The sequence below is a fragment of the Mesoplodon bidens genome (assembly GCF_964165515.1).
Source record: "Mesoplodon bidens genome assembly, chromosome: 8".
Lineage (NCBI taxonomy): Eukaryota > Metazoa > Chordata > Mammalia > Artiodactyla > Ziphiidae > Mesoplodon > Mesoplodon bidens.
In genome coordinates, this window is record NC_138165.1 from 56,065,801 (window position 1) to 56,090,295 (window position 24,495).

A 24,495-nucleotide genomic window follows, 5' to 3' on the forward strand; every position below is an offset into this window, starting at 1 on the left:
TGTCCCCCGATTCTTTTTCTCTTGGTGAGAAGATAAGCATTGCCTTCATTCAGGCCTTCATCATCTCTTGCCTGGATTATTACAACACATTCCCTTATGTACCTTTCTTGAACCTTGGAAACCTGTCCATTGTGTCCAAAATGTGCCCCTTTTAATTGATCATACATCTTTTTCTTCACACATGGTATCCTGAATATCTGCCAAGCCTAATTCCCCAACTTTGTCTTCTTAACTTCCCTTTGCTGTAGGACGTTCAGCACTTCTCTTTGGCACTTTCACTCTGTATTAATGTCATCATTCATATTCTTGACTCTCTACCCCACTAGAATACGAAACAGACCATGGTGTTTTGCATATCTTATAAATCTTGAGAGTTAAATCACTGCCTGGTCTTAGTAGATAATGTTAAGTATGTGAGTGAATGTAAACCAAGTAGCAGGATTCTGTTTCCAGCCTGCTAGGCTCAGTTTTTTCTGTTCTCTGACAAGATCCCACTGAAAAGGCAGGGCCAAAGTTCTGGGCCACCTTTACTTACTAGCTCATTAAGAGCTACACTCCATGAGAAACTTTGTGCCTGTGTTTTAAGTTTGAAAAATATAGTGAAAAAATATAATTATATTTGAATTAACATGTGTGAAGGAAAATAAATACATTTCTTTTCTCATGTGAGCAGGACAGAGAATAGTGAGCTGAGGGTAAGATAATGTAATAACATTAATTTTTTAACTCTACGTATTTTAGAAGAAATTGTCAGTTATAAAAATATTGTTGAAGACAATTTTGATCCCTTAGTAAAACTAGAATTACGAAACACAGATTTTTACTGTAATGTTGTGCCTTCATTTAAAGGAAATGTAAAAATAATAAGAGGGACAATATTCAGGAAAAATGTGGTAATATAATAAATAATTTATTGGAAACTGAACTAAATCTAAGAAGATTTATGTCATATGTCAAAGTACATATTCTGATTATTAAAATTAATTTATTCAACTGATATATATTGAACATTTCTGGGTCTCATTTATTGTTCTAGACATTAGAGATACATTGGTATAAAAGCTCTTTTGAAGATACTTGCCTACTTAATTTTTGGTGAATAAAGAACCAAATGATATGTCTTTTCAGATTAAAGGCTGTGACTTAAGAGTTATATAGTCAAAAAATGATTAGTTGGAGATCAGAAATGGGTGTTATGCCATACTATTTAGAAGCATACTTATTTTACACAATTATATTTCAAATTCCAACAACATGTTTATAAAGTTAATTATGAATAAACTTTTATTTCTATATCATGTAACTTACACCTTTAGTGTAATTATGTTTCAGTAATTAACTTTTAGTAATTACAGTTAATAATTTTGGTAAGTATAACTAAAAAAAATTAAGAATGTTTAATTACTTTTGCTGGCATTATAGCAGCAACTTTCTTCTATGCCAGCTTCATTTGATTTTGAGACAATTCTAATCTCACAATACTCTTGAAACAGTGCATCACCTGTTACCTTGCCAAGTTTAGATGACTTCTTTTTCTGCTTTCATGCCACATTAGCCCTACCAACAGGTATTTGCTCTTCTTTTTCCAACTTAAGGAGGAGTGAATATACAAAGTAATATGAAGGACTACGAAAAACAGCCTTAAAACTGCCTCACTGAAGGTTGAAAATAACCTGCTATACAAATAATGGTTAGTAACTGTTTAAAGAGGCATTTGTATTGAAATAAACTGAACATGCCCAGTGGGAGCCCTCAAAAAGAAAAAAAAAGCAAAGTTTTGCATGAATAGAAACCACCTATTATTGTGATTCTGTTGTACTTGGTGTTAAGTAAACTGAATGGATTCATAATTATCTACATAGAGTTGGGTATGAGAAGACCATATAGTACATAAAGTATGCACAGACAGACACACAGATTGAAAAAAAATTTTTACTTGGGGCTTACCTCAAACCAAGCAAACTGTTTCTAGTTAAATGCATCTGCTAACATCATTTTTAAAATAATTATATCAAATGTAAATTTAAAACATCATGCTTTATATGAGATTTGGAATGTCAGCTGACATGTTTTGAAAAAATGTCATGAGTCAGGAATCTTTAAATACTTTAAATATAAGACAGTTAAATAAGATTCCTATCTTATAGTTAATATGATAACCTTCATGTTTAAGTATTAAAGATTTCATCACTATAAACTGGTGTTGTTATTCTGTTTCAATCAAAACATAGAACCTCTTTTGGTAATTGGTAATTAATATTCTGCAAGAAAAAGTTTGTACTTATATTGATTATTGATAAAAATGGCAAATATTAGTATGGCAAACATCACTGGTTCTCATGGTAAGAAAAAATATATTCTCCAAATTTTAAGCTTAGAGCTTCTGAGTCCCAGAATGCAATAAACCAAAAAAGGAGGGAAGGTTTATAATTTATCCTATGAATATGTAACTCATGAAATAAAGAAGGGCATAACTTTGCTTAAATCAAGACAGTACATTCATAATTTTATTTATTCAGTTTCATTCTCATGAATGCAAAAATATAATTTTCATAAAGTTTGATTTTAATAAGTGGATATATACTAAGATCCATTGTTTTCTGACAAATGAAGTAACACTAAAAAGAGCAAAGTAAAATAGAAAGGGGATCCCAGAGATAGCCAATAATTTCTCACAATATAGATGATTAATTATATGAAAATGAAATATTATTAGAAAAGCCCACTTATTGGGGATTGCACTAAAGATTCAGATACATCATAAGTATAGGATACTCTGAAAAATAGAAAGTTACTTGTTACAGAATAGTATTAGAAAATCAATCCAAAGTTCAAGTAGCTAAATTTGAATTTTTAGATCTGCATTACCATTTGAAGATCCATGACTAAAACTGTGGTAATAATAACCTAATTTTCAGTTTGATAAAATAATTTGTACTTTATTAGTTTTAAGAACTCAGAAGAAAATCTATATTGTAATGAACTGAGGGCAAGCTTTCCTTGCAAGTGAATGATATAATCAACATAGTGCTGGAAAGAAACAAATTGGTGTGGATATGACCACATAATAAATGGCACCGTGTTTAACTGACTACTTGAAAACTCAGGTCACTTTCATGAATCATTCTAGATCATGAATAACTGGAATTAAGCTAGAATTTTTCTACTCCAGATATCAATGTTCCTTAATTTGAAAGGTAGTATAGGCTTCTGATCCTTTTAAGAATCTCCTGTCAAATAAAACAAATACATAAAACAGTTTGCATATAATTTCAGTGGCTTTCTGGAACTTCATTGATTATACACTCTAAGTTCACTGGAATCTGTCAAGACGGAATCCAGATTTGAGGATGAAATATTGGGGTTTAGAGGTGATAATATGGAATTAAAACATTCTTTCAGAATCATTTAAAATCATACAAAGTAGACAATTGTGGACTAACAAATAGTATTCTACAACTTTGGATTTTAAAATTATTTTCATTATCAAAGGGGAAACTCAGTTACATGATTTATAAAAACAATAATTATAATAATTTAACCATCTGCTTCTCAGAGTTGTGAATTTCAAGTTAGGTAATCTTTAAAAAAGTTTCCTTTAAGATTTACAATTAAATGCAAATATTTATATTTTAATTTTAATAGATAGTTTGAGTACCTATCATTTATAATAATAATTAATGTGTATTCTAATATATATTTTAGGTAATATATATTCAGGTAATATATAATTTGGATAATACAAAATTAATTTATTAATGTCTTAGCATTCATGTTTATGGACCAAGATTTTTTAAACATAAATTCTGTAATGATCCATGAATTTAGAATGAAATTCTATATAAAGTTACATAAAGGAAATAGATCAGAGAGATCAATTTCTATTATTGAAGCAAATAGTCTCTTGAATAGGTATACTTTTTTTTCTCTAATTTTTACTTTTTTAAGTTTTATTTTTTTGAATTTTATTTTCCTTATAGAGCAGGTTCTTATTAGTTATCTATTTAAAACTTATTAATGTACACATGTCAATCCCAATCTCCCAATTCATCCCACCACCACCTCCACCCACCCGTGGCTTTCCCCCCTTGGTATCCATACATTTGTTCTCTACATCTGTGTCTCTATCTCTGCCTCGCAAACCGGTTCATCTGTACCATTTTTCTAGATTCCACATATATGTGTTAATATACAATACTTGTTTTTCTCTTTCTGACTTACTTCACTCTGTATAACAGCCTCTAAGTCCCTCCACGTCTCTACAAATGACCCAATTTTGTTTCATTTTATGGCTGAGTAATATTCCACTGTATATATGGACCACATCTTTTTTGTCCATTCGTCTATCAGTGGGCATTTAGGTTGCTTCCATGACCTGGCTATTGTAAATACTGCTGCAATGAACATTGGGAAGCATGAGTCTTTTTGAATTATGGTTTTCTGTGGGTATATGCCAAGTAGTGGGTATTGCTGGATCATATGGTAATTCTATTTTTAGTTTTTTAAGGAAACTCCATACTGTTCTCCATAGTGGCTGTATCAATTCCCACCAACAGTGCAAGAGGGTTCCCTTTTCTCCACACCCTCTCCAGCATTTGTTTTTTGTAGATCTTCTGATGATGCCCATGCTAACAGGTGTGAGGTGATACCTCATTGTAGTTTTGATTTGCATTTCTCTAATAATTAGTGATGTTGAACAGCTTTTCATGTGCCCCTTGGCCATCTGTATGTCTTCTTTGGAGAAATGTCTATTTAGGTCTTCTTACCTTTTTTTTTTTTGATGCTACGCAGGCCTCTCACTGTTGTAGCCTCTCCCATTGCGGAGCACAGGCTCCTGACGCGCAGGCTCAGCGGCCATGGCTCACGGGCCTAGCCGCTCTGCGGCATGTGGGATCTTCCCGGACCAGGACACGAACCCGCGTCCCCTGCATTGGCAGGCGGACTCTCAACCACTGCGCCACCAGGGAAGCCCTTCTGCCCATTTTTTGTTTGGGTTTTTTTTTTTTTTTTTAATATTGAGCTGCATGAGCTGTTTATATATTTTGGAGATTAATTCTTTGTCCGTTATTTGTTTGCAAAAATTTTCTCCTATTCTGAGGGTTGTCTTTTCCGTTTGTTTATGTTTTCCTTTCCTATGCAAAATCTTTTAAGTTTCATTAGGTCCCATTTGTTTATTTTTGTTTTTATTTCCATTTCTCTAGGGGGTGGGTCAAAAAAGATCTTGCTGTGATGTATGTCAAAGAGTGTTCTTCCTATGTTTTCCTCGAGGAGTTTTATAGTTCCAGTCTTACATGTAGGTCTTTAATCCATTTTGAGTTTATTTTTCTGTATGGTGTTAGGGAGTGTTCTAATTTCATTCTTTTACATGTAGCTGTCCAATTTTCCCAGCACCACTTATTGTAGAGGCTGTCTCTTCTCCACTGTATGCCCTTCCTCCTTTGTCATCGATTAGTTGACTAAAGTGCGTGGGTTTACCTCTGGGCTTTCTATCCTGTTCCATTGATCTGTATTTCTGTTTTTGTGCCAGTACCATATTGTCTTGATCACTGTAGCTGTGTAGTATAGTCTGAAGTCAGGGATTCTGATTCCTCCAGCTCCATTTCTTTCCCTCAAGATTGCTTTGGCTCTTTGGGGTCTTTTGTGTCTCCATACAAATTTTAAGATTTTTTGTTCTAGTTCTGTAAAAAATGCCATTGGTAATTTGATAGGGATTGCATTGAATCTGTAAATTGCTTTGGGTACTATAATCATTTTCACAATATTGATTCTTCCAATCCAAGAGCATGGTATATCTGTCCATCTCTTTGTGTCACCTTTCAGTTTTTTCCTAGGCATTTTATTCTTTCTGTTGCAGTGGTGAATGGGTTTGTTTCCTTAATTTCTCTTTCTGATTTTTCATTGTTAGTGTATAGGAATGCAAGAGATTTCTGTGCATTAATTTTGTAACCTGCAACTTTACCAAATTCATTGATTAGCTCTAGTAGTTTTCTGATGGCATCTTTAGGATTCTCTATGTATAGTATCATGTCATCTGCAAAACAGTGACAGTACTAATTCTTCTTTCCAGTTTGTATTCCTTTTATTTCTTTTTCTTCTCTGACTGCCATGGCTAGGACTTCCAAAACTATGTTGAATAATAGTGGCAAGAGTGGACATCCTTGTCTTATTCCTGATCTTAGAGGAAATGCTTTCAATTTTTCACCATTGAGAATGAAGCTTGCTGTGGGTTTGTCATATGTGGCCTTTATTATGTTGAGATAGGTTCCCTCTATGCCCACTTTCTGGACAGTTTTTATCATAAATGGGTGTTCAATTTTGTCAAAAGCTTTTACTGCATCTATTGAGATGATCATATGGTTTTTATTCTTCAGTTTGTTAATATGGTGTATCACATTGATTGATTTGCGTATGCTGAAGAATCCTTGCATCCCTGGGATAAATCCCACTTGATGATGGTGTATGATCCTTTTAATGTGTTATTGGATTCTGTTTGCTAGTATTATGTTGAGGATTTTTACATCTATGTTCATCAGTGATATTGGTCTGTAATTTTCTTTTTCTGTAGTATCTTTGTCTGGTTTTGATATCAGGGTGATGGTGGCCTCATAGAATGAGTTTAGGAGTGTTCCTTCCTCTGCAATTTTTTAGAAGAGTTTGAGAAAGATGAGTGTTAGCTCTTCTATAACTGTTTGATAGAATTCACCTGTGAAGCCATCTGGTCCTGGACTTCTGTTTGTTGGAAGATTTTTAATCACAGTTTCAATTTCATTACTTGTGATTGGCCTGCTCACATTTTCTCTTTCTTCCTGGTTTAGTCTTTGAAGGTTATACCTTTCTAAGAATTTGTCCATTTCTTCCAGGTTGTCCATGTTATTGATGTAGAGTTGCTTGTAATAGTCTCTTAGGATGCTTTGTATTTCTGCAGTGTCTGTTGTAACTTCTTTTTCATTTCTAATTTCATTGATTTGAGTCTTCTCCCTGTTTTTCTTGATGAGTCTGGCTAACGTTTTATCAATTTTGTTTATCTTCTCAGAGAACCAGGTTTCAGTTTTATTGATCTTTGCTACTGTTTTCTTTGTTCCTCGTTCATTTATTTCTGCTCTCATCTTTATGATTTCTTTCCTTCTACTAACTTTGGATTTTGTTTGTTCTTCTTTCTCTAGTTCCTTTAGGTGTAACATTAGATTGTTTATTTGAGATTTTTCTTATTTCTTTAGATAGGATTGTATTGCTATAAACTCCCCTCTTAGAACGGCTTTTGCTACATTCCATAGATTTTGGATTGTTGTGCTTTGTTGTCATTTGTCTCTATGTATTTTTTGATTTCCTCTTTGATTTCTTCAATGATCTCTTGGTTATTTAGTAACGTATGGTTTAGCCTCCATGTGTTTGTGTTTTTTTACGTTTTATTCCCTGTAATTCATTTCTAATCTCATAGTGTTGTGGTCAGAAAAGATGCTTGATATGATTCAATTTTCTTAGATTTACTGAGGCTTGATTTTTGACCCAAGATGTGATCTATCCTGGAGAATGTTCTGTGTGCTCTTGAGAAGAAAGTGTAATCTGCTGTTTTTGCATGGAATGTCCTATAAATATCAATTAAATCTATCTAGTCTATTGTGTCTTTTAAAGTTTTCATTTCCTTATTAATATTCTGTCTGGATGGTCTGTCCATTGGTGTCAGTGTGGTGTTAAAGTCTCTCACTATTATTGTGAGAGTCAACAGTAGTTGATTCCTCTTTTATAGCTGTTAGCATTCGCCTTATGTATTGCAGTGCTCCTATGTTGGGTGAATATATATTTATAATTGTTATATCTTCTTCTTGGATTCATCCCTTGATCATTACGTAGTGTCCTTCCTTGTCTCTTGTAACATTCTTTATTTTAAAGTCTATTTTATCTGATATGAATATTGCTACTCCAGCTTTCTTTTGATTTCCATTTGCATGGAATATCTTTTTCCATCCCCTCACTTTCAGTCTGTATTTGTCCCTAGGTCTGAAGTGGGTTTCTTGTAAACAGTATTTATATGGGTCTTGTTTTTGTGTCCATTCAGTGAACCTGTGTCTTTTGGCTGGAGCATTTAATCCATTCACATTTAAAGTGATTATCAATATGTATGTTCCTATTACCATTTTCTTAAGTGTTGTGTGTTTGTTTTGTAGGTCCTTTTCTTCTCTTGTGTTTCAAACTTGGAGAAGTTCCTTTAGCATTTGTTGTAGAGCTGGTTTGGTGGTGCTGAATTCTCTTAACTTTTGCTTGTCTGTAAAGCTTTTGATTTCTTCACCAAATTTGAGTGAGATCCTTGCTGGGTAGAGTAATCTTGGTTGTAGGTTTTTCCCTTTCATCACTTTAAATATATTGTGCCACTCCCTTCTGGCTTGTAGAGTTTCTGCTGAGAAATCAGCTGTTAACCTTCTGGAAGTTCCCTTGTATGTTTTTTGTCATTTTTCCCTTGTTGCTTTTAATAATTTTTGTTTGTTTTTAATTTTTGTCAAATTTGATTACTATGTGTCTCGGCATGTTCTTCCTTGGGTTTATCCAGCCTGGTACTCTCTGCGCTTCCTGGATTTGGTCGTCTCTTTCCTTTCCCATGTTAGGGAAGTTTCCAATTATTATCTCCTCAGTTTTTTTCTCGGGTCCTTTCTCTCTCTCTCCTCCTTCTGGGACCCATATAATGCGAATGTTGGTGCATTTAATGTTGTCCCAGAGGTCTCTTAGTCTGTCTTCATTTCTTTTCATTCTCTTTTCTTTATTCTGTTCTGCAGCAGTGAATTCCACCATTCTGTCTTCCAGGTCACTTATCCGTTCTGCCTCAGTTATTCTGCTCTTGATTCCTTTTCATATATTTTTCCTTTCAGTTATTGTATTGTTCATCTCTGTTTGTTTGGTCTTTAATTCTTCTAGGTCTTTGTTAAACATTTCTTGCATCTTCTGGTCTTTGCCTCCATTCTTTTTCCAAGTTCTTGGATCATCTTCACTCTCATTATTCTGAATTCTTTTTCTGGAAGTTTGCCTATCTGCACTTCATTTAGTCATTTTTCTGGGTTTTTTTTCTTGTTCCTTCATCTGGTACATAGTCCTCTGCCTTTTCATTTTCTCTCTCTTTCTGTGAATGTGGTTTTCATTCCACAGGCTTCAGGATTGTGGTCCTTCTTGCTTCTGCTCTCTGCCCTTTGGTGGATGAGGCTATCTAAGGGGCTTCTCCAAGCTTCCTGATGGGAGGGACTGGTGCTGGGTAGAGCTGGGTGTTATTCTGGTTGGGAGAGCTCGGTAAAACTTTAATCTGCTTGTCTGCTAATGGGTGGGGCTGGGTTGGTTGTTTGGCCTGAGGCAACCCATCACTGGAGCCTTCCTGGCTCCTTGGTGGGGCCAATGGTGGACTCCAGGAGGGCTCACGCCAAGGAGCACTTCACAAAATTTCTGCTGTCAGTGTCCTTGTCCCAATGGTAATCCACAGCCACCCCCCGGCTCTGCAGGAGACCCTCCAACACTAGCAGGTAGGTTTGGTTCAGTCTCCTATGGGGTCACTGCTCCTTCCCCTGCATCCTGATGTGCACACTACTTTGTGTTTGCCCTCCAAGAGTGGAGTCTCTGCCTCCCCCACTCCTGTCGAAGTCCTACAATCAAATCCCTCTAGCCTTCAAAGTCTGTTTCTCTGGAAATTCCTCCTCCCGTTGCTGGACTCCCAGGGTGGGAAGCCTGACATGGGGCTCAGAACCTTCATTCCAGTGGGTGGACTTCTGTGGTATAAGTGTTCTCCAGTTTGTGAGTCACCCACCCAGTGGTTATGGGATTTGATTTAATTGTGATTGAACCCTTCCTATCGTCTCATTGCGGCTTCTCCTTTTCTTTGGATGTGGGGTATCCTTTTTGGTGAATTCCAGTGTCTTCCTGTTGATATTTGTTCAGCAGTCAGTTGTGATTCCAGTGCTCTTGCAAGAGAGAGTGAGCACACATCCTTCTACTCCACCATCTTGAACTAGTCTCCTAGGTTTACTTTCATACATAGGTTAGGCTATGACTTCAAAATGAAACCTGTTGGAAGCTGAAAAGTTTAGACTACGTCTATGGAATGCCCATTTCTGGGAAAATGGTAGGTCATATCTTTCATTCACCTGGTGGTCTGGAGTATCTGGTAGTTGTTTCATTGATCCAGCAGCTGAATGTCTGTTTTATGTAGGCACTAGATATCCAAGAGGCCTTTTACTGAGACTGGATGGCATCTATCTTTGCTTCCCATCTGAATTTCCTCTTTCATCTCCCACCTTCCTCTCCCCAACTGAAACACACATACATATCCTGGCAAACTTCAGTTAGTTTCAGGAGTAAGTAAAACTAACCTTGATTGATCTCATATTCACATAAATTTGTAACTGCCTTTGGAGTTTTAAAACTAAAAAATCTACAGTATGACTCTTGTTCTCTGCCTTCTGAAGTGCCCTGCTTTCCAAGGGGCAGTGCTCATTCATTAATTCAGCAAATATAAATAGGGCATCTAATGTGTGACAGCCACTGAGACTTGAGAGTTAGTCATGAATAAAACAGAAAACTGCTCTCATGGTACACTTTTGTATTTATAAAAAATATGCAACATATTAAGTGTCTGGTGGTGAGAAATGAGATGATGAAAAATAAAGCAGGGTAAATTAAGAAGCTAATACAGTCTGAATGAAGAAAAGAGTCAGGGGGCTATAGAAACTAAAACACATTAGTTGCTATATCAGAAGTGTATTGCTACAGTATCTTTTTGTAAGCTGGGTACGTAAAAGAGTAATGAGTTAATCTCATCCCCTTAAGGTTGAAACAATTTACAAGAATGTTTTCAAAGAACAATAATCTTTATAAATCAAAAGTATACTGGATTAAATTGATTATTGATTAATTGCAGTAATTCAATGCCTAGTTCTAATCATGTTAAAGTGTAATGCTACTAATTAATAATAAAATTAAAGTGATTTTCTGTAACCTTTGAATTACTATGAAAGTAAAGTAGAAAGCCAATTTTTATATATGAATATCTGTTTTATGCCTACTCATCTAACCTAAAGGAAACTTGCACATTTGACCAGGGGATATCTTTTATAATTTGCTACATATTACTCTGTCAGGTGACCTTTTCAAGATGACTTTCTCAATATTTTAGGGAACTCTCATTAAATAGTAATCACTTATCACACCAGTGTAAAAACCACTCTCTATATATCTGTATAGATATTGATATATGGATATAAAGAAACATATATATTATGTATTTTACAAGGTAACATATTGAAGGAAAAGTAGGAGGAAGTTACATCTAAGTATATCAGAAATCATTACTTTAACATTTAGTTTTGAAGTGAGTAGCTTAGAAGAAAGAAAGGATGAAAAGTTGGAATGGAGAAGTGATAGAGGAAGAAGGAGAAAAAATATGTATATAGGAACTGCATGGGTTTGTCTACGATGGCCATGTCTTCTCCCAGTATGAGGTAAGACATTCCCTGCCCTCTCATTAAGCTACAACATGATGACAATAACTTTCTTAATGATACTCCCAACTGAGATGATCTTTTCCATGATCAATTCCAAGCATTGTTCATCTCTCATTTCTTCATGAAATTCTTCCTAGTTTTCTACAAATGAGTTATTAATTTGTGCTCTGAATTGTCTTAAAGAAATAGTTCTTAACTAAAATATTTTATTGATCTTAAGTTTTTTCAATTGTGTTAGCCCTGAGATTCTGTCAAATTATAGGCACCCTGAGGGTAAGGGCAATATTAACACTATAGATACTATTAACATAGTAGATGTTAATAAATTTTATTAGGCTGAAATGAATTGAACTTTAGTACCATTCAATGTCCTGATAAAGAAATTAGTGCCTAAACATGGTAAATGCTTTGTTTATGGTGAGAGAGTTACTACATATATGTGTGTGCTTCATTCTTATTCTACGTTTAAGCCATCATATGCTTATTCACTTGTATGGTTAAATTAGCCTCATCTGATAATTGTATTTAGCTGTCATCTGCAAGTGAACTTGCTTTCAAGTCTCTAATGACTCTCTACCACTTTATACTTACTTGCTATAAGCTTTTATAGCTGGATTGCTTTAAAACTAGAGGAATACTCAACCCAGAACATCCTTTATAAACAAAAGTAATGTAGCTTTCTCTGATATTTGAAAACAACATTGCCATGATAGTTTTATGAGTTAATTTTGACTATTGCTAAAATTACTGATGCCATCATTGTTAATATACATTTTGAAACAGCAGCCTGTTGAGGATTTAAATGCTGGTACTTTTAAAATCCCAGCCCATATGTCTCACTCAAATGAAAATTTTATTAAATTGGCTTTCTAAATCTTACATTTTCCTTTTACCTAGATACTCCGAGATGTCAGTGTTTGCTCAGAATAGATCTCACTCTAAATATTTGCAGTTTTCTCTATAAAATATTTGGGATATATTTCTATTTTTAGTAATAAATTAGAAAATGCTAATTTTCTTAAACATGCTTTTCTGATGAAAATTTATCAGCTCTAATCAGAGTTTTGCACACATTTTTCCCTAGTGAGTATTTAATTGGCATACCTGGATTCAGTGTTTGCCTACTTTATTAAACTCAGTTCTGAAAACAGAAGATATATTTAGGACTATGCAATAAGTTTAATTTTTAAAATATCTTAGGCTGTGTCAAACATTGGAGGAATGTGAAAAAGAATACATTCTAGTATTTCTTAAATTTGTTTTTATTTTTTAATATAATCCTTTAAAGACAGCAATCATAAAATTCTAAGCAAATTATACAGTTACTTTATCTCTTTGCCTCCTAAACCATGATAAATGAAAAACTGACTCCAGAGAGGAGAGGCTGCCATCACTTTTGTTAACATTTTTAAGAATCTGAAAACTTTTCCAGAAAACCTTCTAAATGTTTTCATCTTAAATTATGTGTCAGCAAATGGTGGCTCTCAGGAATGTCATACTTTAAAATTTCTTGGCTGTTATTTTGGTTTCCTATTTGTCCAGAGTGACTCAGAGCTGATCCTGCCTGATATTGAATATATCATATGTATGGTTAGGTGTTCCCTTCACGTAACAGAGTCCAGTGCTGTAAACCAATTACTAGTGGCTAGAGAGGCCAATGTTCAACTTGGGTTGGGACGGAATGCTGAGAATGGCACATGAAAAATGAACGTTTGGATGAGATATAGGAGTCCAGATTGAGTTCCTGAGCTCTAATTTTGCTGGTCTGTGTGGCATCAGGTAAGCTCTTTTGGGTCTGTTGCTCTTGCTACTGCAGGGTCTATTAGCATTCTGACTGGTGGTTAGACCTTCAGATATCTATATAGATGGAGGCCTGTTCAGTTTTAGACACATATAAGGAAAAAAGAACACCAAAGTTATTCCAAATTACTTTCTGGATTTTTTTTTTCTTGAGTGTGAGTAATTGAAAAAGAAAAATAAGAGTTTATTCTCTAGAGTTTGACTTATTTGTGTTTGAATTTCAGTGTTCTCACTTTTTCTTGTGTCGTCATTGGCAAGTTGAGTAACCTCTCTGTGCCTCAGAGTAATCACCTATAAAATGAGGGTAATACCATGTAATGCTGAGACTAAAACCAACACATGTGCCTGGCATGTAGAAGACAGCTAAAAACAAGTGTATATTATCATCATAATCATCATTTCCATAATTTTACTCAAAACAGGCTCTCGTTGGCCTTTTTGGTATTAAGGGTATTGTTGAGGATGGATGGGTGAGCAGGGAATCATGACATAATCTCAGGCGTGTTTAGTAATACTGACTCTGTTCAAAGATGACCAAAGGGCATCTTGGAGAAGTTAGTCAAGTAATTCAGGTGAGGTCACATTGTTAGTCAGAGGAAGGGCTGAATTAAACCTCAAGTCCCTCATATTCTGGCCAATGATTTTGTTTTTTCTTTTTTTTTTTATTATGTCACCCTAGTATAAGTTTCATCAAAAGTTTATAAAACACCATGTTGGCTCTTCTGGAAATTCTTCTGCCTTTTATACATATGTGGAAGCAACTATAAACATCCCGGCAGGGAGAACATTAGCAAAATTCATAGAACCTACTACTCCTGAGACAAATAACAGTGAAGGTGGAGTATGAGTTGCACTGAAATTGGAGCTCAGTTATAGAATGCCTGGGGGTATGTGCCGTGGGTTTACCTAGTCTTTGTGAAAGTAATACCATCCTACTTTTAATTTATTGGTGTGTGTGTGTGTGTGTGTGTGTGGTCCTAAATTATCAAATGCTTATTTAAATTAAGAATCTTAAAGCCAATTCACATAGCATTTTTTAATTTTTAATTTTTTTTTTTTTTACATTTCTTTAAATGCCAGGTCAAAATTCAGTGAAGTAGGACAATTGATGTACATACATGTGATTGCATAATTTAGTCTCCCCTGTATAACCACTCTGTATTACCAATTAAATACTCTCCAGTTTACTCATTATTCTTACTGAGTATCTTCAGCTCCTGTTTAGGTAGTATATTTTTGTTTGGTTTTCTTCTCTTTAAATAAATTTCACACTTCACTAACTATTACAATGTGAATAGCCCAGTTGCAAATATGAGTTAATAGATAAATGGTCTTGGCAATTACTTTTCAATAGAAAGAAATATTTGGGAAAGAAGTTAAATGCAGCTAGAGATTTTAAAAGCATCTGGCTCCCCATGAATATTCATAAACCTGTATATATACCCATACATGTACATATCTGTATGTGGTCTATTAAGATACTGTAAAAAATATTAAAGGAAGAAGTATCTCCTTGTATTTCTGGTTACTTAAAAAGAAAAGAGAAAGAGAGAAAGAGAAAAAGAGACAGTGCAATAATGATCTGCCTTGAAAATTACTCCATTTCTGTTGCAGAAAATAGCCATTCACTTATTCTCCAGTTACTGTCTACTTAATTACCATGTGAATACTCTGTAATTATATATCCATCGTTGTCCTTTAGATTACATGATTGTGTTTGGTGCTGCTATGCAGTTCTTAGTGTAATTACCCTACACAGGTTATAACAATTTTTATATTGTGAATATAAAGTGTTATTATATAATTTCATGGTAATCTCTACTTTCTTAGAACAAATTAATTGCATTTCATTATTGCTCATTCTTATCATATACAGAAATCTCAATTATTATGCCATTCAGGTCAGTAAAATGCTCAAAACTTATGAGCTGGAATGTTCCAAAGGAAGGAAGGTTTTGTTGGTAGTAATACATGTAAGCTCTTGCCACAGTGGACATTATTCAGATCAGTTTTACCCTTTTAATTGGCTTGTCAGCTCTCTAGAGCTGGTGTCCTGTCTTGTATTTCTGAACTCTTCTCACAGCTCCCAGTATACAATTAGACACATGCATGTCCTCAGCAAATAATTACACATCCACCACTTCCATCTTATCATCATGGTGTTTAAAATTAGATCAACTATATTGTTCCACCTGCTTTTCTTTCCATAAATTCCAGACTGTTGCTGTTGAACACTTACTGGCCAATCTGACAGGCCTGTTTTATCTTCAGCCTTCAATCTTCAATTCCTTCTCTATTTCATCCTCTCTACCAAAATGTCTCCTGTCACCTGCATTTTCTTCTAACCTTTCTTCTTTTAGTCTACCGCATTTTTTTTTAACTTTCTCTCAGTTCCAATAATTATTAAGCTAAATTTAAAATTTGGGGGGGAAAAGATGATTGTGTTGGGGAAAGTGTGTGTATGTGTGTGTGTCTGTGTGTCAGAAAATAGAAGATGATCCCTTTGTGGTACACCTTGGTGTTAACCAACCACCAACATTCCTAACTCTTTTATTCTTTAGGAGGAATTAAGTTTTTTATTTAGATTTGTCTACTGCTTCATAATCAGTAACATTTCACTTAGTCAAAACTGAAATATGAAAAAAAGCAGAAGGTTATGAAACTTCTGCAAAGGTAATTTCACATAAATAATTGATAGAGTGATAAATGAGTCATTATTAAAAATACCAATATATTTTAGTTAAGAACATGCATATCTATCTTATAGAAAGATTACTTTCAAATGGTTTTAAAGCATTTTTTATGCTTAAAGTGGTAAGCTGTGTAGGATAACTATTTTCAGTGCTCTAGGATAAAAAAATTGTTCTTCCAGTAGGGTTAGACTTCTCTCTGTTTCTGAGCTTATCAAGGAAAACTCCTTAGAACCAAACTGAATAATTGCATACCATAGGAGCCTTCTCATATAATATTCTTCTTCATACTTTGCTAAATTTCTGCTGAATTGGGAAGTGCTAATGAAGTATTCCTTTTATTAAATAAATAACTGAAGAGATAGTTAGAATTTAAATATGAGTATATAGTAATTATTTGAGAGTGTATAGAGAGGGGACACTGATAAAAATACAGCATATATTTATACAAGTTTTACATAGATGCTTGTAATTCAAAGTGGATTATAGCTGAAAAGAGAATGAGAGAGAAATTAGGTAGCATTCCTTTGACTTACTGTACATCCCTGTCATGATATTGAGACAATTGCAGAGAACATGAACTCTGGTTGAGTAAATCAATTTGTAAATAGTACCATCAGGTGTTTCAAACTTTTTTCTGGACTTGCATATAGTATGTGACGTGATTAAACTTGAAATATCAGAGAGCTTTTGAAGGAGTTATTTCGATTTACAAATATCCAGTGCTTATGTGATAGATTAAATACGAGATGCTGAAGTCCCCTATCAAGTAAGATCTACTTTCTCCTGTGTTCAGAAATCTTGGAGTTGGAATTGAATAAATAGGGAAGGCTTTAAGAGGAGAAAGAAAGAAGGAAAGAAAGAGATAGGGAGGGAGGGAGGGAGGGAGGGAGGGAATATATATTAAAAGTGTTGGGCCCAAGGATCCTAACAGTGATGCAGAAAACAATCCAGCCAGACATATAATTCAGCATCCTCTACATGTTCCACATCTTAAGCCTAACAGTGGGAGATAGTCAGAAAATTTTCATAGGTAGACATTGGGAAGCCACTCTGGCAGGGCTGGAGTATAGTGAGCAGCTCTCTGTCCCTAAGCTTCAATTTAGCATAGAGTGCTAAACCTGTAAACTGGGAAAAATGAAATGTCTTCCACTTGAATATCTGTAGAGAAAGGGTTCTGAGCCTAAAATTATTTCAGCCTTTTTTAGAGGGAAAACATGACATGGCTTAACAGCATGCAATTTAGAATTATTTATTAAACTGTATATTCTAACATCTGTTTACTTCACAATTTTATATTAGCAAACATTTCTTTACATTCTTTAGGTTCCATTTTTAGGCCATGAGACCAGTCAACTGCAATTGAATAATGTGCATCTGACATGATTCAAAAAATATTAAAAACATTAAAGGGTGGAGGATTTCCTTTTTTTTAAGCATCTTTATTGGAGCATAATTGCTTTACAATGGTGTGTTAGTTTCTGCTTTATAACAAAGTGAAGCAGCTATACATATACATATATCCCCATATCTCCTCCCTCTTGTGTCTCCCTCCGAGCCTCCCTATCCCACCCCTTTAGGTGGTCACAAAGCACCGAGCTGATCTCCCTGTGCTATGTGGCTGCTTCCCACTAGCTATCTATTTTACATTTGGTTGTGTATATATGTCCATGCCATTCTCTCACTTTGTCCCAGCTTACTCTTCCCCCTTCTTGTGTCAAGTCCAATCTCTACGTCTGCATCTTTATTCCTGTCCTGCCCCTAGGTTCTTCAGAACCTTTTTTTTTTTTTTAGATTCCATATATATGTTTTAGCATACAGTATTTGTTTTTCTCCTTCTGACTTCACTCTGTATGACAGACTCTAGGTTCACTACAAATAACTCAATTCCGTTTCTTTTTATGGCTGAGTAATATTCCATTGTATATATGTGCTGCATCTTATTTATCCATTCATCTGTCAATGGACACTTAGTTGCTTCCATGTCCTGGCTATTGTAAATAGAGCTGCAATGAACATTATGGTATATGACTCTTTTTGAATTATGGTTTTCTCAGGGTATATGCCCAGTAGTGGGATTGATGGGTTGTATGGTAGTTCTATTTTCAGTTTTTTAAGGAATTTCCATACTGTTCTCCATAGTGGCTGTATCAATTTACATTCCGACCAACAATGCAAGAGGGTTCTCTTTTCTTCACACCCTCTCCAGCATTTATTGTTTGTAGATTTTTTGGATGATGGCCATTCTGACTGGTGTGAGGTGATACCTCATTGTAGTTTTGATTTGCATTTCTCTAATGATAGTGATGTTGAGCATCCTTTCATATGTTTGTTGGCAATCTGTATTTGCAGATGATATGATACTATACATAGAGAATCCTAAAGATGCTACCAGAAAACTACTACAGCTAATCAATGAATTTGGTAAAGTAGCAGGATACAAAATCAATGCACAGAAATCTCTTGCATTCCTATACACTAATGATGAAAAATCTGAAAGAGAAATTAAGGAAACACTCCCATTTATCATTGCAACAAAAAGAATAAAATACCTAGGCATAAACCTACCTAAGGAGACAAAAGACCTATATGCAGAAAACTATAAGACACTGATGAAAGAAATTAAAGATGATACAAACAGATGGAGAGATATACCATGTTCCTGGATTGAAGGAATCAACATTGTGAAAATGACTATACTACCCAAAGCAATCTACAGATTCAATGCAATCCCATCAAACTACCAATGGCATTTTTCACAGAACTAGAATAAAAAATTTCACAATTTTTTTGTTTGTTTTTTTAAAATTTGTTTATTTTATTTATATTTATTTTTGGCTGCATTGGGTCTTCACTGCTGCACGCGGGCTTTCTCTAGTTGCGGCGAGCAGGGACTACTCATCATTGCGGCACACAGGCTTATTGCAGTAGCTTCTCTTGGTGCAGAGCACGGGTTCTAGGCACACAGGCTTCAGTAGTTGTGGCTCGTGGGCTCAGGAGTAGTGGCTCATGGGCTCTAGAGCACAAGCTCAGTAGTTGTGGTGCATGGGCTTCACAATATTTATTGAAACACGAAGACCCCGGATAGCCAAAGCAATCTTTAGAAAGAAAAATGGAGCTGGAGGAATCAGGCTCCCAGACTTCAGACTATACTACAAAACTACAGTAATCAAGACAGTATGGTACGGGTACAAAAACAGAAATATAGATCAATGGAACAGAATAGAAAGCCCAGAGATAAACCCACGCACATATGCTCACCTTATTTTTGATAAAGGAAGCAAGAATATACAATGGGGAAAAGACACCCTCTTCAATAAGTGTTGCTGGGAAAACTGGACAGCTACATGTAAAAGAATGAAATTAGAACACTCCCTAGCCCCATACACAAAAATAAACTCAAAATGGATTAAAGACCTAAATTTAAGGCCAGACACTATAAAACTTTAGAGGAAAACATAGGAAGAACACTCTTTGACGTACATCACATCAAGATGCTTTTTGACCCACCTCCTAGAGAAATGGAAATAAAAACAAATGGGACCTAATGACACTTAAAAGCTTTTACACAGCAAAGAAAACCATAAACAAGATGAAAAGACAACCCTCAGAATGGGAGAAAATATTTGCCAATGAAGCAACTGACAAAGGATTGATCTCCAAAATTTACAAGCAGCTCATGCAGCTCAGTATCAAAACAAACAACCCAATCCATAAATGGACAGAAGACCTAAATAGACATTTCTCCAGAGAATTTCCTTTAAAGCATAAAAAGTGGACCATGAATTCCTTTAAAAAATATCATCTGTAAAGAGAAAAGCTATTAGCCTGTTTAGCAAATTAAGCAGAATTTATAAAATATTCTCATTGTAGTTTATATGCCATTAGATTAAAAAAATCTTTCTATGGAAAAATAATATACATAGAAATATTTAAAATCACAGGTATACAGTTCAATAATTTATCCCCAGGTGTACATACTAGTGTAAACCAACATTCAGGTCAAGAATAAACATTATCATTACCTCAGATGCCCCCTGGTGTTCTTCATCACTATCCCTTTCCTTCTCCTCAAAAATAACTCATTTTTTGAGCTTAAAACCCTAGATTAGTTTTGCCTTTTGAAGTTATATAAATTTAAAAGTAGTATATATATTTTTCTGTCCAGCATTTTTCTCTCAATATTATTTTTGTGAGATTCATCCATGTCATGTATAACTGTAATGTCTTCATTTTTCATTTATCTCTTTACATATAAATATACATATAAATTTACATATAAATATATATATATGAACTACAGTTTATCCATTCTCCTTACAGTGGGCATTTAGATTATTTTCTATTTTCGGCTATTTCTAAAAATATTGCTGTGCATATTATGTACATGTTTGTGTGCACATGTACATGCTTTTCTCTGGGATATACAGTATATTAAGAGTAAAAATGCTAGGTCATAAAGTGTGGGTATGTTCAAATTCAGTATATACTGTCAATTGTTTCCCAAATTGGTTGAACCAGTTTATATTCCCACTACTAGTGTATGAGAGTTTCTGCTATTTGTTGTCAATTTGGTATGTGTGCAATGGTATTTCTTTGAGCCATTAATTTGTATTTCCTTGATTACTAATGAGTTGTATATATTCTCACATCTTTATAATCTTAGTCTAAAACAGATTTAATTTATGCACCAAAACTAGTTATAATTAGTAAATTGTAGGTAAGTTTTTAACTTTGACCTTTAGCACCCTAGATAAGTGCAAACTTCCTTGCTACAGTATGGTGTAGGGCAATCATCAACCCTCAGAATGTTAACCCAGTTTTTTCGAGTTTCTTAGGTCTTCTCAGTGATGTGATTATTTTAAAAAAGTGGTTCAAAATTTTAGGTTAAAACTTAAATTTTAATTAGGGTTCACAAATTAGTCAAGAAATAAGCTATTTTAGTCAAATCAAATCTATTTACGATTATGAGACAATGTAGTCCCTTTGCTAATCAGTAAATTGTTTTCCGATATCTTACATTCCCTCGTTCCCAAATTCTATTTACTCAACCGGTCCCACGAGGATCACCTGGGCGTCGTTTATGATCTATAAATTGGAATCCAGAGGTGGTGGTGGATGAAAGGGAAAGACACTGGAATTTTTATTTGCAAATAAGTTACCTACATGATTCTGATGAATTATCCACTGTGGAAGAAACCTCATAATCTGAAGATCTTGGACAGATACATCAGCTGACTTCTATGTCCCATCAGAAAAATGAACCAGGACCAAAGAATGAAATTTAAAGCAATTAGAGACAATCTTAAAAGAGCTCTCTGTCAATAAGTGGTATGTAGCAACCTGACGAAGGAAAATTTTTCTTTAGAGATTTCTGCATAGGAGATGGTACTAGATGATTATGTAGGCTGCTGCTAATACATTCTTCATAAATAAAAACAGAAGCTGTGATGTGTAAACTCTACCTGCCAAGCCTGGGACAACTACAGATAGACATCATAATGGACAGATACTAACACTGACTTAATTTTTAGATCTCCACGTCTCTCACCTTTCGAAAGTGCTGCTTTCCTTACATACAGCCAAGACCCTTAGTAATAAGCTTCAGCATGGAATTGCAACGAGGGCACTTGGCATAAAGCAACAGCAAGCAGAAGAATGCTTGAAATAAATTTCCATAAATATGAAGCAAGCCTGTCAGTAAATTTAATTTCTGTCTGATTTAATAAACAGCTAGATAGATACACAAACATGAAAATTATAAATTGCGTTTTAATTTTTCTCACCTACCATAACTGTCTTATCGCAGGTTAAAGTTTATAAATTGTGATTTTTATCTCAGCTAATCTCATTTAACATTGCTTCATGGTTAGATAGCTAAAATGAAATTGCAGCTCCAAACACAAAGTCTGGGATCAATTTGACCAGTTCTTCTGCTTACGATTATTTGTACTATAAATTTCAATATTTTGAATATGGTAAATTCGAATACATTGATATGTCAACAGACATATAAACTTGTTTTTCAAAAGACAGGCAGAATATCTAATTGCAAAGTCAATGTGGTTCTTATATTATTAAATGGTCTTTGTTTTATTTCTGATGTTCAAGAGGTATAGAAATATTTGAGGAAGACTTCCTTGGTGGTTGAGAAAATTGTCTGTAGTGCTCAGTAGGAAACATCTTCCAAAGTAAAGGGCTCAGCTACAGGGAGGTTTTCCCTCTGACTGATGGGGAGGTTAGGTTCTCACCTAGGAGGGGGCAATAGTCTAGACTTCTGTTATCACTTTCTACCATGATGGATCAGTTAGTCTTCCAGTCTACCTTTCTGTTAGGGTTCCATGAGAGGCACACCTCCTGTCTGCTTACCTGCCCAGGCATTTGGAAATACTGGGCCTGTTCTGGCTCATAGAGGGAGGCTTCTTTCCACCACACCAAAAGCTAGTGAAGAGGTAGGATTCCCCTACTCACCACTCACTACACTGTTCTCTGGATAAAAAGAGATGTGAAGAGGGACAAAGATAAATGACATCTAAAGAAATCTTGAGCATTTCTGTTCACTTCAGAATAATAGTAATATTGCTCATTAGAAGGAAAGCTGAGGAAACTTGTGAATTTAAACTTTAAAACTCAGAACCAAAAGAGTCTGTCACTTAGTATTATATCAATATAACCCATCTCCTCTTAGAAAGATGAAATGATGCCTAACTCAGGCAAAAAGAGGAACCAATGACATTATTAAAGAATTCTGGTTACATCCAGTTACACGCTGCTTTTGTAAATTAATCTACCTATTCTCTGACCATTTTAAAATATTAAGTGAAAGTTAACATTTATTGTGACTCAAGAAAAATATCTTGAAATATTTCAAGAAATTTCATTTCTATGTTGTGCACTCTTTCTAGATGTGTGTCATCACTACTGTGTGAATTCTGAATCCTGTACCATTGGGGATGATGGAAGTGTGGAATGTGTCTGTCCAACACGCTACGAAGGACCAAAATGCGAGGTTGACAAATGTATAAGGTGCCATGGGGGACATTGCATTATAAATAAAGACAGTGAAGATATATCTTGCAAGTAAGTAGACAACTAGCTTACTTTATAAAAACATTTGAACCCAAAAGGACATAGCAATCCAGAAATAAACAGTGAGAACAATGTAAATTATTTTTATTCTAAAATTTAATATGGCAACCATTCCATTCTCTCTCTCTCTCTCTCTCTCTCTCTCTTTTTTCTTTTTTGGCTAGAGATAGAGTTCAATTCATTTTAATTAAACCTAAACTTATTAAAAACCTATTATGTACATCTGGGTAATATGAACATTTATCATGTAATGACATGGTCAGGTCATTGCCTATATAGAATATTTCTAATAGTAAGCAAGTAAAAGTGAAATGCAACATACCTTCAAAAAGCTATATGTAATACTTCTAAATTAGAATAGCTCAGGCTTTTAATTGTTTCATCATTATTATCAACAATGAGTGTTTGCCTTTCTGATTTTACAAAATGATCCTTTGGGGAAGAAGCAAAAGACCTATCTAATGGAAATAAAATTTAATCTTTTTATCTGACTTTGAAAATTATTGTACAAAATAAGTAGAAGGAATAATGTTTCCTAGGAAGCAACTACAACAAAAATGTCCAAGTTAGATTTTGATTACATTGCCTTTTGCTCTTTGGCTTTGAGATCAAGTGAATGGAAAACAGAACTTTGCAGCTAAAAAGTAATGCCATTCAGTTTCTAGCATGAAACAAATTTATGCCACTGGGGTTAGAGATCAATTCGCACTCTGAACTTCTTTTAACAGGTTTTTCAAAAAAGGGCTTATAAAGGACTGGACTCTATCACTTGCCCTAGGAGTATAATAAACGAGCATATGCGATAGGAAAGCACGCCTTAAAGGGTTCACATCACAGCTTCCACCAAGACAGCTCTGCAAGGGTGCCAGCCCTGAGTTATGTTGCTCTGCCAAACAAGGCTCCATAAAATTTTATTACAGACAGCATCAACATTTTTTTCTTTTTTATTTACTCTCATTTTAGAATTACTCCATGTATGATTTGTGTTATCACTATAAATGACATTTACTCAAACCCTCAAATTGTGTCCTTTGAAAGTACATTATTTTTTAACTAAAGTAATTTAAAATATGACTAATTATAATATATGCCTTTGATAATTACATAAAAGCAAAATGCATTTTCATATAAACTACCAAAATCATGTTTTCTCATTAAGCTCATCAGTTCTTTGTGATGAAACTTTAGCATGACAGAACTTGATTTTAATTACTGAGCATACATCTTTCTTTATGTCCAGTGTACCATGTCAGGAATGCACTGTAGAATCTTCTTCACAGCCCCATCCCAGTCACACAGGGAATCTTGGACCATTGTATAAGAAAGGCTATGAGCCATAGTTTGCAACCCAGTTTATTTTGGAGAAGCTCATGCAGAGACACACACCCTGTTTCCATCACACAGGGTAGTTCCGTGTGAGGAATGAAGGGCTGAACTCTTAG

At 34.7% G+C, this 24,495-nt stretch overlaps 1 protein-coding gene across 1 annotated transcript in view; it reads left to right on the forward strand.

Moving 5' to 3' along the window:
* LRP1B (LDL receptor related protein 1B) overlaps positions 1 to 24,495 on the forward strand; it is a gene marked incomplete at its 3' end in the record, with an annotated part of 2,330,707 nt that overhangs the window by 2,267,783 nt on the left and 38,429 nt on the right. The window contains exon 106 of the mRNA XM_081243013.1: positions 22,870 to 23,044. Coding sequence (XP_081099139.1) covers positions 22,870 to 23,044 — 175 coding nt within the window. The remainder of the gene's footprint in view (positions 1 to 22,869; positions 23,045 to 24,495) is intronic.